Source organism: Platichthys flesus, chromosome 8, assembly GCF_949316205.1.
Source record: "Platichthys flesus chromosome 8, fPlaFle2.1, whole genome shotgun sequence".
NCBI lineage: Eukaryota > Metazoa > Chordata > Actinopteri > Pleuronectiformes > Pleuronectidae > Platichthys > Platichthys flesus.
Genome location: NC_084952.1, coordinates 10,595,075 through 10,607,987, shown reverse-complemented (window position 1 = coordinate 10,607,987; position 12,913 = coordinate 10,595,075). Strand labels below are relative to the sequence as shown.

Below are 12,913 nucleotides of genomic sequence, written 5' to 3'. Positions count from 1 at the left end.
TATGAATGTGTGTGTGAATGGGTGGATGTAAAAACTGTACTGTAAAGCGCTTTGAGTGGTCATCAAGACTAGAAAAGCGCGCTATACAAAACCATTTACCTTCCACAGTGAGACCTTCACTGATTTGACAGACAAGATGCTGTGATGCTCTGGCTGAGGCTGTGCAGTCCTTCTGCTTCCTGGTGACCCTTCTAATGATTTGTAAAGTGGATCTTTGACACCCGGTCAGAGATATTGGCAGAACCAGGGAAGTCTGTCCCGTTTTCCTCCTCAGGTCTGCAATACTCATACTCAAAACATCAGGGAAATTGATATAGTGTATGTGAGTGCATTGGAGTGGAGCGGGGAACAGTGAGTGTGATTGTGTGAGGCCCCACAGCTGCCCGACGCTCATATCTCCCCCCCACGCTGTGGCTTTTCTGAGTAGAGACCTCTCTGTAGATTCTCTGTCAGTCACAGCTAAACCAGGTCAATGCAATCGAGTGGTTTGCAAAGTTAGCAGCGGGCTTCAATGAAATCAAATGACTGTGATGTGAATGAAGAGGAGGGTGCTTGATGTAATCCTGTTCAAAGCTGCCTTTACACTGAATGGATTGAAAAATGTAATTTGCAATAGAACCACATTCATCAATTATAGGATTTTGTAGAACATTATCCAGTTTTAGTTTTATATAAAATATTGGCGTCTACTTAGGTGAGTTGTGAACTAACCATCAACACCTGGATGTTCTATAAACATTTCTGTGTTTTTGGGTGCTGGTGGGGGGCTGATGTTATTTCAGTGAGGCAGCAAGGCAAATGGGCGGGGTTAATGGCACCACAAGTGAAATGCTTTCCAAGGAGGCTGAAACCGTTTAGAGAGTCAGCAAGCACGGATGTGTAGTGCTCTGTAGTAGGGTTTAGAGAGGAAAGAGGATATTTTTCATCCTGAGCCCCGCACACTGAGGATTTTATGATTTTGATCCTAACTACAAACTGCTTTGACTGATAAAGTGTCACAGAAACCATGGCAACGACCGCTCTGACTGGTTTCTCCATGATGAGCCTGCTCAGCCTCGGGTACCTGACCTGGGACCTGATGAGTCCAAACCAGGTGGAGAACGAGGCCGACCAAACTTTTGGAGAAAGCTCTCCATCCAAGCCGCAGCCTCCTCACATCATTTTCATCATGACAGACGATCAAGGGTTCAATGACATTGGCTACCACGGCTCTGACATCAGGACACCGGCGCTGGATAAACTGGCTGCGGACGGAGTGAAGCTGGAGAATTATTACATCCAACCCATCTGCACCCCGTCCCGGAGTCAGCTCATCACTGGCAGGTAAAGTCTAAAGTTTTTGCAACTTTTTTGCAACTTTTTGTTTTAAACCATTTATATTATTATTATTATATATCATATACATATATATATATCATTTAAATCATTATAAACACATGTATATTACATTTGTAAGCTATTCAGATGAATAAGGGCAGTGCAAAAACTCACATCCCTTAACAGCCTAAAACTATACAGAATAAAGTACGTATAGGCGGGATGTGGTTATTTATGTGCCAGACAGTCAAATTAAATAACAATAAATTAATTACACAAACAATAAATTAATTACTCTGTTTCTGAATTTTTTTTTTTATGTAAATTAATTTCCACTTGAAACTTACATGTATTCCTAAAATGTCACTATCTGTCAGTTTAAATTATTGATAACACATCCGTCCTTCTGACTCACTCATTAACAGGTACCAAATTCACACTGGCCTGCAGCACTCCATTATCCGACCCCGCCAGCCCAACTGCCTGCCCTTCGACCAGGTCACCCTCCCCCAGAGGCTGCAGGAGCTTGGCTACTCCACGCACATGGTCGGTAAGTGGCACCTGGGCTTTTACAAGAAGGAGTGTTTGCCCACTCGCCGTGGCTTCGACACCTACTTTGGCTCCTTAACGGGAAGTGTCAACTACTACACTTACGACTCCTGTGACGGCCCCGGGCTGTGTGGCTTTGACCTCCACGAGGGGGAGTCGGTTGCTTGGGGCCAGCAGGGAAAATACTCGACACATTTATACACACAGAGAGTCCGTAAGCTCCTGGCAACCCATGATCCTGAGTCCCAGCCGCTGTTCATCTACCTCTCCTTTCAAGCTGTTCACACACCCCTGCAGTCTCCTCGGGAATACATCTACCCTTACCGTGGGCTAGAAAATGTGGCACGAAGGAAGTATGCTGCTATGGTCTCAATCGTAGATGAGGCAGTTCGTAATATAACATACGCTCTCCGCAAGTACGGTTACTACCAGAACAGTGTCATCATCTTCTCTACTGACAATGGTGGCCAGCCTTTATCTGGTGGCAACAACTGGCCGCTCAGAGGACGTAAAGGCACCTACTGGGAGGGTGGCATCCGGGGTCTGGGGTTTGTTCACAGTCCGTTGCTGAGGAGGAAGAGGAGGGTGAGTAAAGCCTTGGTGCACATTACTGACTGGTACCCAACACTAGTGGGACTAGCAGGTGGGAATGAATCATTAACTGAGGGGCTGGATGGGTATAACGTTTGGGAAGCCATCAGTGAGGGTAAAGAGTCACCCAGATTGGAAGTCCTCCACAACATTGACCCTCTGTACAACCATGCACGCAGTGGCTCCCTGCAAAAAGGATACGGGATTTGGAATACAGCCATTCAGGCTTCCATACGAGCTGGAGACTGGAAGCTCCTGACAGGGGACCCTGGTTATGGAGATTGGACCCCAGTGCAAATTCTTCCAGGTTTTCCTAATGCCTGGTGGAACCTCGAGCGCCACACACAGCCCCGCAAGTCAGTGTGGCTTTTCAACATCTCTGGAGACCCCTTTGAACGTTTTGACCTGTCTGAGCAGAGGCCAGATGTTGTCAAGCAGCTTTTAGCCAGGCTGGTTTACTACAATCGTACCGCGGTGCCAGTGAGGTATCCGAAAGAGGACCCACGGGCTGACCCCCATATAAATGGAGGTGCCTGGGTCCCCTGGGTGGGAGACGAGGAGGAGGACAGCTGGGACAGCGTTTACCAGAGGAAGAACAAGGATTGGAAAACAAAGCTTAAACTGTCCAAAAGCAGGTCGTTTTTCAAGAGACTCAACACTAGGATCATGTCCAACAGGATATAGAGAGGACATAAGTAAACAAGATTCAGGGGAGACACTGAAAGACAACATATAAACTGTATATATTGAGAATGTTTAGAACCATGCAAGAGTGAAGAACGAATTATCCAGTGAAAGTATTGGTTATTCAACTAGTTTGTATCCATTGTATGAATTGAAAATGAAAATTATAAAAATGTGAGCTGGTTCCAGTATGTAAGAAAATGTGTTCTATTACCCGGATAGGAGACTATCCTCCCATTAATGACAGACATATAGGATAGGCTTGTTTTAAAACAGAATTGCTGTATTTGATAAGGACGACAAAGTGTCAACAAGAAATCATATGCAACTACTTGTACCCATGACATTATTTATATAAATGACAACTACCTCTATGTCAATGTGACACTATTGCACGCTTTGTTTCTTTAATTCAAACTCGTTATCAGCTTCTTGTATTTATTAACACATTAAGAAATAAAAGAATATAATTTGTTTTTTTACTTAAAAGGAACAAATCATCTAAATAAACGTAATTAATGGGTTTATTTACAACTATTAGTCTTTCTTTTTTTTTACCAATCAGCCTTTTTGTATATATCAATATTCAGTTTAATGATTTTCCAAACACTACATGAGGGGGTTCTTCTACCCATTTTTGTGTTAATAAAATCCCATTGCCAGGAATGAGATGTTATCGTATTATGAGCTTATGAGTGTTTGATGAAAGCAGAGTGCATTTAGACATTTGTCATCACTAGTTCATAAGTACAAGATTATTGCTCTCAGGGATTAGTGAAAGACATCTGAGAGGAAAGAGATCAGTCGAAGGAATACGCTTTTGCCTTTGGAGGAGGTGATTCCAATTTTGCCCTGCCTAATTGTCACAGAATGCACATGATTGGATTTAGACTGTCAAATCATATAAAACTCAAGCTGTAATTAAGTTGCTCAGTCAGCTCATTTCATGTTAACCTCAGACGATTGGATATCAAACAGCACAAGATAAAAAAAATAAACAATATTTATTAAATATAAAATGTCCAGTCCATTGACTGTATTTGAAGATGGACGCCACATCTCCACTTCTTGCCACTATCCAAGAATCAAGCCATCGGGGACGGAGTCGTGGTGTCGAGGTCCCACCAATACAACACACTTGACAAATCGCGAGTCATGGCCGGCGCATGCTTCTGCAACTGCGTCGGCGGCTTTTCACGCAGCTGTGTCCCCAAGCTTCCCCAAACGTTGCGCCTCTTACAAAGCAATTCCCCGCCAGAACACTAGGCGGAGTAATGGTTTTTGTCAAAGACGACCTTAGAGACGCCTTCTTTCTTCTTCGTCGATTGTTTATTTACATAGCGATACATAAGCACATAAAGGCCAAATTATAGTCGGGTTGCACGCATGCACGCATGCACGCAAGACACGCAACACGCCCCTTTCGAGCCCTCTGGCGGCTTGCGTGCGTGAAAACGCAGAAGCATGCGCCGGCCTATCAATCATAACTTTTCACCCCATTTGGATGGAATATAATAGGTAATTAAAACCAAACTGTAAAAATGAAGAATTTAACATATGTTACTTTGATAAGAAGTACAAAGAAGACATAAGAAGAACCATCTTAGAGGAAAGCTTATTTCATGTGTACTTTGACTTTTTAGTTTGGTCCGTGTCCAATTTGCTAACATGGAGGAGGCGATGTTTATGTAGTTATTTCACTTTTGGGGAGCTGTCATGTCGTCCATCTTCACACACATTTTATGATCCAGACAGGCCGTCTTGATAAAATGATGTATTTTGTGGCAGCTATTTGGAGAAACTACAGGTGAGAGTCGTCTGCATGGAACTAAGTATCCAAACTTCAGATGGCCTTTGCACAAAACATGTCCAAAAGAAATCATGGGGATCGCAGCATTTCAGTTATATGGGAAATCTCAATTCCTTTCAGTAGGCCACCAGTGTTTTCTGTTTTTGCATCTCAAGTAAGAACGAAATGTCTTTTTACTCGTATGTAAAAGTGTAAGATATCAGTTCCCTAAATGCGCCTGGAATCAAAATCACAGAAAAAGTGATTAAAAGTGCAGTTGTATTTTCTGTAGAAAACGAAAGTGCAACTAAACTTCAGATGCACTTAATAGAAGTAGTGAGCCATAATGAATTCTGCCATGGACAGACTTCTGGCATCGTTAAGGTTCAGCATGTAAGATTGCTCTTTCATCTCAAGCATGTAAGATTGAGATGAAAGGGATCTATTGGCAGAAATTAAATATATAAAATATTCCTATTGATGAGTTTACTAGTGTGTTGGATCTGACTTGTGCGAATGGTTGTGTTTTTAACCCTAGAATGGGCCCTTCAAATTTAAATACTTTATATTTACATCGGGAGCAGGGCCTCTCTACGGAGGCCACGATTTATTTTTTTACAATAGCCCAGACTGGACAAATTACATTTTATAACAATTGAGGGCTACTACAGGTTCTCTTTCATGTTTGGAGGGGGAGTGTGAGGTGACGGATGTTCAGCTGCCACATGCAACTTCACCACTATATGTTCATAAGTTCTGCTCACCAAATCTTTAAGTAACTAACAAGTCTCAATCTGTGGCGGAGTTGGTTATTTTATGTCACAACTGTTGCGTTGTGTCTCTTGCAGTGGGTGAGATTTCACTTCAAGTTTTTTTGGCGCAGAGGAAGGAGTAAACAAGAGAAATATCAAAACTGTGTTAGCAGGCGTTGCTGTTGAAACATGCCCCGGACCACTGACGTTAGCCAATGCACTCTCGAGATTCAGTTTCATGTGTGTGTTTCAACAGAGGATAACGGCATGCCACCATTGGCCTGTGTTTGTAAGGAGAAGTGAGCAGCTCACCTCATTTCCTGACACCCTCAACCCCCACCCTTTAGAATTTCCTGTCAGTGTGAGACACAACCGTTCAGCTGCTTATTGAATTATTTGTGTTGAGTTCACAGTTTTTTCAAGTTCAAAATGAAAGAGGACTACATGGAGCAATTTCTAACTCTACTCGTGATGTTGGCAGCTGTATCTCATGGTCAGATCATCTTTCAAGAAACAAGATTCAAACTTGAATTAGTGTGTACAAAATGAATCCTTCATGCTTATTTACGTATGCTTTGAATACATCCGTTCCACCTCTCTTTCCAGTTGCTGAGACAAAATTTAGTGTCACCCAGAACACGTCTCTGTACTCTCTTACTCCTGGAGGACATGTGTCCATCCAAATAATCAACAACGCAAGCGGCCATCAGGTGGTGTGCAAGAAAGAGCTTATGACTGGGCCTGTGATAGTGTTCAACCTGAGGAGAGGAAAAGTGACCATATATGAAGGCTTTAGAAACCGGACCCAGTTCTTCATCAACAACGGGACGTTAGAGTTCACAAACGTGGCGAAGAACGACTCAGGCCAATACATCATGGAGGCTTATGATTCCACTGGGGTACTCGTGGAAAACTTAAAGTTTCAACTGGATGTTCAAGGCAAGTGTCAAAAAGTTTCATGATCATGTGGGAGTGAAAAAATAAAACACAATGCATCATATAGTGCACTAAAAGAAAGAAGAGTACAGATTACAAAAGACAGTAATCATCGTGTTGACAGACAATGAACCAGACTATGTGAACTTACTGTGTACCTGCTGTTTCTACTACTTCCAACAACTTTGTTTGTAAAAACGCAGTGAAGTAAAAAGTAAAGGTATACTGTATAATAAATGTTATTTATATATCACCTTTCATTCAAGAAATGCTGCTCAAAGTGCTTTGCATTCAATATAGATACAAATAAAAACTTTTTAGACCAGTTTTTAACAAACAAAAGAACATGATAAGATTGATATTTAAAAGACAAGGAAATATAAAGAAATAAAGTTAAATAAAAAGGCTGAAGCGAAGAAATGTTTAAAGTTTTCTATTAAAGACATTCACTGAACCATATAATAGATTTAGTTAGGAAAGTTCAGATACACAAACAATTGAATTAATTACAGTAACAAACAACCCAACACTGGCTAAAAAAGGTCAATATATTGACCTGTCTCTGACTGTCTGTTCTCGTGTCTCTTCTCTGTAGAGCACAAGTGGTCCTCCATCTGGATACCGGCCTCTGTTGGGGCGGCTGCTGTGCTCCTGCTGTTACTGGTTGTGTTGGTTTGTTTCTGTGTGTGCAAGCGGAGGAAGACATCAGGTAAGATACAGCAGGATTGCTTGTGATCAAAAGGTCAATAAGTACTGATGGTGAACCAGTCAATACTGTGACACTGTGACACTGTGAAAACATACATTTTTATTCTGCTTGAGTGCTAAATGCCTTTTCTCTGTGCTCTTCTTCCTGCAGGATCGAGTATATAACTGAGAATAAACATCTTCATTATGAGTTGGACTCACATGTGGACTTCTATCAACATGATCTCTAGTCATCAGGAACCAACAGCTAACAGGACTCTAAGGAGCAGGACAAGAAGAGTTTTCTTTTTTTGCTTATAAGTTTATGTCATTTGAGTTGGACTGCTCTGTAAACATATTTGTGAAGTCAGAGATCAGAATGAGGTATTAATGTTTTTAGTTTTGATCTTTGTCGGTTTACTGTGAAAAAAAATCTGCAATATCTCCAAAGATTGTACTTAAACAAGTTCCACTAAACACTTTTTTTTACATGTACTCACAGTGTCAGTTACTTTATTATCCTTCACCCATGTTAACCTCATGAGCAAACAAATCTACTATTAGAGTCTAAATTACGGTATTAAGATAAGATAAGCTAATAAGATAATAATGTATATGGTGTAATCAGTGTAAGCAGAATATATAAACTTATGCCTGAACATTGGATAATTGGACGTAAATGATTTAGTTTCAGCGCTTGTACTAAAATTACAGAAATTAATGACTTGAAAGAGACTAAAGTTAAGCACTTTGTTTCTGACTCGCTGGTATCATCCATATTGAAGATGACAAATCATGAAGTGTTGTGGCAGCATACGAAGGCTGTGTTTGGATTTCACTCACATTATGTCATAGTAAAGTTTAGTTTACTCTTAATTCACTTTCATCTGTGACTTTTGTTTGATTTTCAGTGGATGCAAGAAATGAGCATGGTGATGAATGTCTTAGCTCCAGAGACAGATGTTTGCAGTACTATGTCATTGTCTGTGTATATAGTGGGGAGTAAATCCCTGTAGAACTAAAATGATATCTTAAAACTCTTGCATTTAGAATTATATCTCTTCTTATGAACTCTGTACAAATGCTTCAGGTCTCGGACTTAATGTTTATTTAACTAAAATGTAGTAGTCAGACAATAGTGGAATAAATACGGAGATGTTATGGTTAGGGTTAGCTGTGTCTATGGTAGGTTTTCATGTTTGTCTTAATCTTTAACACCTCACTTCCTCCATATATCTGAGTGCAATGCCATGCAGTCATATCTAGGAATAGTCTGCTGAAACGCGATCACAACACGTACAATACTTTTGCTAAAATTCTGGTCTCAGGCAAAAGTTCAAAGCTGTTGCCTCAGTTTTCTATATGCAACTTTTTACTGTTAATAAAAGCTTCACAAGTCACACACCATCAGATGATCCCTTTAATCCAACTTGAGGATTAATTCAATAATTAGCACATCTAGTCTTAGTGCTCCCATTGTAAATATGGAACTGGAATGACTGGTTCTGGACGCCACTTTAGTTGTGGATGCCACAAAATATGTTTGGACTGGAGATAAATCTGAGACTTGACTATATAAACCTGACTATGTGTGGACAGTGCATTTCTATGTATATAAAGACTATGGACTTTATATATAAGGCCATAGACTTTATATACAAGCTTTGGTGCATACATACATTTTGTGCATGAAAACAAAACATCAAATGACAAGCAAAATGAAACATCCCTCAATATATGTCACGTTTAAAAATACCGTCCACTACTTCCTCTTAAATGTTCATCATAAAAAAGAGTTTCCACAGTTTCTCCTCTCAAAGCTGATCACTACCGGGAAACATGGCAGACTGCTCAGCTCCCTGCTGTGTGTGTTTGCTGCTGTGTGTGTTTGCTGTTGGGTGAAGAAGAGGAGTTGGTCTCAAAGCTGAAGGCTGAACACTGACCAGACATGGAAGCTGTAGTTGGATTGTTGGTGATGCTACTAGCAGTCTCCCATGGTAAGGTTTTTCACTGAGATATTAGTTTTGGAGTTGAATTTGTCTTAGTAATGCACGATTCAATGATTTCATGAAGACCAAAGATCAGATTCAAAACATGAAAAAGTTTGAATCAAGGATTATAGGGATCAGTGTCACGCTGGTGGAGGACCTAAACTGCCAAAAATAAAATAGGATAAATAAACAACTCAATAGATGCATACATAATTGAATGCCTAAATTAATTCCTGAATCAACACAAAAAAAAATACATTTCCACATTTATGTATTTATTTATGTATTTATAATTTCAAATGTATTTAGTGCTGTATTTCTACATTCCCATATTTATTTAATTATGTATCTATTCATTTATGCATTAATTCATTTTGGTATTTGTACATTTCCAATTTTCTACAGTTCTAAATTTATTTATTTCTGTATTTTGGTGTGTAAATTGAGAAATTTATATAAACATGTAGAAACTTGTACCATTTACTCTCACTGCACTGCATATATTCTTTAATTCATTTATGTATTCATTTATATTTTTGTACATTAATCTATTTGTGTATGTATTTCTCTAGTTAAACATTTCATTCTTTCTTTTTTACTTTGCCATGTCTTTGATAAGGGCCCATGGATTTAAAACTGAGAAAGACTTTGTTTACTGTATATTTGCTGGTAATTGAAAAAGGAAAGAGAGATTTTTAGTTTTAGATTAGTTACTCAAATAGATTCTTAAAATAAATAAAAATCTGATGCCAATGATTGAAGTCGTACGTCCTGTTTGTATTAGTGATCTACAGCTACAGAAAAACTTAAATATGTACTGATTCTTTTTCAAATAAGAGTAAACTCTGATGACTCCCCTTAGAGTCATCGGAGTTTGACAAAAGTTTTTTAAAACAACGAATAGCTCCACGATAATCACCCGTCCCTGAATAAAATAATGATTGGCTGTTGCATTTTCTTTTCAAAATGTGCATATTCTAGATAATGTGTTTAAACTGTTAATACATTTCTTATCGAACATCCTGTGTAACGAGAACTTAATGAGTATTGTTGAGTGAACTGTTTTCTCTGGTCATTTTCTGTCGCTCATTTTGTTAAAAATTAAGTGATGACAATTGTTTACAATCTATTTTCAAAAACTCTCCAGGTCTGGAAACCAAATGTGATGTCAGAAAGAGTGATGGAGCTCAGTGTGACGGAGCTTTGGGAGGAACTGTGGTCCTGCAGCTGATGGATCGTGTACCAGAAAGATTTGACATTTATAAGAACACCACAAGGATATTAATCTGGAGAAGATATAAATTTAGACACAATGCAAATGAGGGCAAATACTCCTTTAATCCTAGTGATGGAACATTTAGGATTGATAACCTTATAAGATCTGACACAGATCAATATAAACTTCAAATATTTAATTCAGATGGAGCTCTTTTAGAGGATCGGACTCTACAGTTGTCTATTCAAGGTAAACAACTTTTTATCCTGCAGTTTCTGCCCTGTTCTGTATTAGAAACTGTGACAGACGACCATGACTCAGTCAACATGTCCAACATCATCTTTGTTCCTCCAGCTCCTGTGTCGCCTGTCCGGCTGGTCCCTGAGTGTCTGTCCCAGGGAGAGATGAGGGTGTCCTGCTCCTCTGAGGGAGGGGACAGTCCTCAGTACAGCTGGACTCTGGATGGACACACACTGACAGAAGACAAGCTGCTCTCTGGAAATCACGAGATTGACAACGTCACTCTGAGACAGAACGTCGAGGGAGTTCTGGGCTGCTCAGTCAAGAACCACGTCAGTCATTTAGAGAGTCACCAGATAATATCTACCTGTGGTGAGTGAGAGCATGAGGGACAATGGTTAGATGCTGGAAATCAGGATCTTGCTGAACATCAGTTACAGCTCATCTGTTTCTCTCCATACAGGCTTCATCTTCATCAACTGCACTGACTCTAATGAGACACGCATAACACAGTGGGTGTTTGCAGCCAATAACACACTGTGCGTTGAGCCGACCTCAGAATCGATTGTGGGTAAGAAGACTACTGTCACAGTGTCACTTAAACCTTCCATTAGTATCACATCCTCCAATCAAACTGTGACCTCCTCCTCCAGAGATGAGCCCTGGTTCATTAGTATGTGAAAACTGCCTCTGCTGCAGTGGATCCAATCGTTTCATCTTGTTGTCTGTCAATGTGAGTGAAAACTTTGTCAACATGTGATCTTTATGTCTCTCCACATAAACAGATCCCTCCCTCATATGTGGACTGCAAACAGCTGTGGCAGCTCTGTTGTTCATTGCGATCGCCGCCTATTTTGCTTGGAGGAAAAATAAATCCCAGAGAGCTGAGGGCTCTGCCATGCCACAAGAGAGGGAGGATCCAGAGACCTCTGTTTAGATGCTTGAAAAGAGAAGTTCTGCTCTTGAACCCAAAACTTCCTCTTAACCGACATTTTGTTTCGCTTCGCTTGCTGTAATGGCTCAAGTTTCTTTGTTGGTGTGAAAATAACTTCTTATCGTGTTTAAAGCTGCTCTACACTTGTGTATTTTCAGCGCGAGGAAGTATCAGCAGCAGTGATCACAGAACAAAGAACATATTTATGGTAAATGTGCAAAGACATTTTTTATGTTTTAAGGGTTTTCGTGTCTGAAAATCTGTTCATACTAAATCATAAAAGGTGTCACTGTGTGTAGAGCGCTTCATATTAGCTGTACAACTGAGAGTGATGCCATTTGAAAGTGACTGTTTTATCAGTTTTACATATTATTACATTAATTAAAAACATTGCATATCAAGATTCAGCAGTTTGACTTGATTTAGATTTTCTCACGTAAACAGGAAAATGATGTGTCTTGCTTTTAGAGTTGTTAACACGATTCTTTCACTTCTTGATGTAAATCAACCATTTTACAGAACACTGGATTATCTGAAAAATTACTTCAAAGATCCACCAAAACAATAGTGTTAAACTATATACATTTTTTTATGTGATCATAATTACAGTTACAGTAATGATTGAAACATGGAGGGGAAGGGGTGATTTAATTTAGTTTCTTGATGTGTATTCACGTCACACATTCAGTCATGTATAATTAAATATTCTACAAGCAGCAATGCGTTGGGAATTTTGAGGAATAGGAGGAAAAAAGAGGACGAAGAAGAGAATGAGCTTTTCATGATGCATTTTGCTTCAGTAGACATTAACAGAATTATTGTTCTTAAACCAGAGTTTGAATTCACAACCTTAGACCCTGAAATCCAGTCATGATCTTGATTATCAACCTGCCAGGGGACATCACTTCACTCAGGATGTAACTTGACTCTGTGACTGAAGGCAGTCTGCAGGGCTGCTGACTACTGCTGCTGTGGAAAATTAAGTTATCAAGAAAAACCTGTTCATCTAGGCAGTCTAGAGATGTCTCTGATTTATTTTCACAAAGTTTTATTAATGAACACAGCAGCCCGGCCCCTAACGAATCATTCCATCATACAGCTGGTTCTACTTCAAGAGGCTTTTCAGAAAGTGTCTCTCTACTGTGTGTGCAAATACAGTATCCAAAATCTTGGTCCAGACTTTGAAACAAATGAAAACTGTAATTTCTATGGATTATAGAATAGTTG

General features: G+C 39.7%; 2 protein-coding genes across 2 annotated transcripts; both read left to right on the top strand.

Moving 5' to 3' along the window:
- The first annotated feature begins 1,006 nt into the window (after positions 1 to 1,006).
- arsia (arylsulfatase family, member Ia) lies at positions 1,007 to 3,214 on the top strand. The gene is made up of 2 exons (XM_062394129.1): positions 1,007 to 1,323; positions 1,743 to 3,214. Exons 1-2 carry the CDS (start codon positions 1,007 to 1,009, stop codon positions 3,139 to 3,141), a joined length of 1,716 nt encoding a protein of 571 aa, XP_062250113.1. The 3' UTR covers positions 3,142 to 3,214.
- Positions 3,215 to 6,013: 2,799 nt separating this feature from the next.
- Positions 6,014 to 12,913, top strand: LOC133959163 (uncharacterized). Its single transcript, XM_062394258.1, has 7 exons — positions 6,014 to 6,175; positions 6,289 to 6,621; positions 7,214 to 7,327; positions 10,444 to 10,761; positions 10,867 to 11,124; positions 11,216 to 11,323; positions 11,538 to 12,913. The coding sequence occupies exons 1-7, from the start codon at positions 6,112 to 6,114 to the stop codon at positions 11,687 to 11,689; spliced, it is 1,347 nt and encodes a 448-aa protein (XP_062250242.1). The 5' UTR covers positions 6,014 to 6,111; the 3' UTR covers positions 11,690 to 12,913.

Excerpts from the sequence above, each read along its gene's own strand:
- arsia (XM_062394129.1), top strand. The coding sequence starts at position 1,007 with ATGGCAACGACCGCTCTGACTGGTTTCTCCATGATGAGCCTGCTCAGC. Across the intron at positions 1,324-1,742 it reads AGTCAGCTCATCACTGGCAG|GTACCAAATTCACACTGGCC; the intron begins GTAAAGTCTAAA and ends ACTCATTAACAG.
- LOC133959163 (XM_062394258.1), top strand. The coding sequence starts at position 6,112 with ATGAAAGAGGACTACATGGAGCAATTTCTAACTCTACTCGTGATGTTG. Across the intron at positions 6,622-7,213 it reads GTTTCAACTGGATGTTCAAG|AGCACAAGTGGTCCTCCATC; the intron begins GCAAGTGTCAAA and ends TCTTCTCTGTAG. Across the intron at positions 7,328-10,443 it reads CAAGCGGAGGAAGACATCAG|GTCTGGAAACCAAATGTGAT; the intron begins GTAAGATACAGC and ends AAAACTCTCCAG.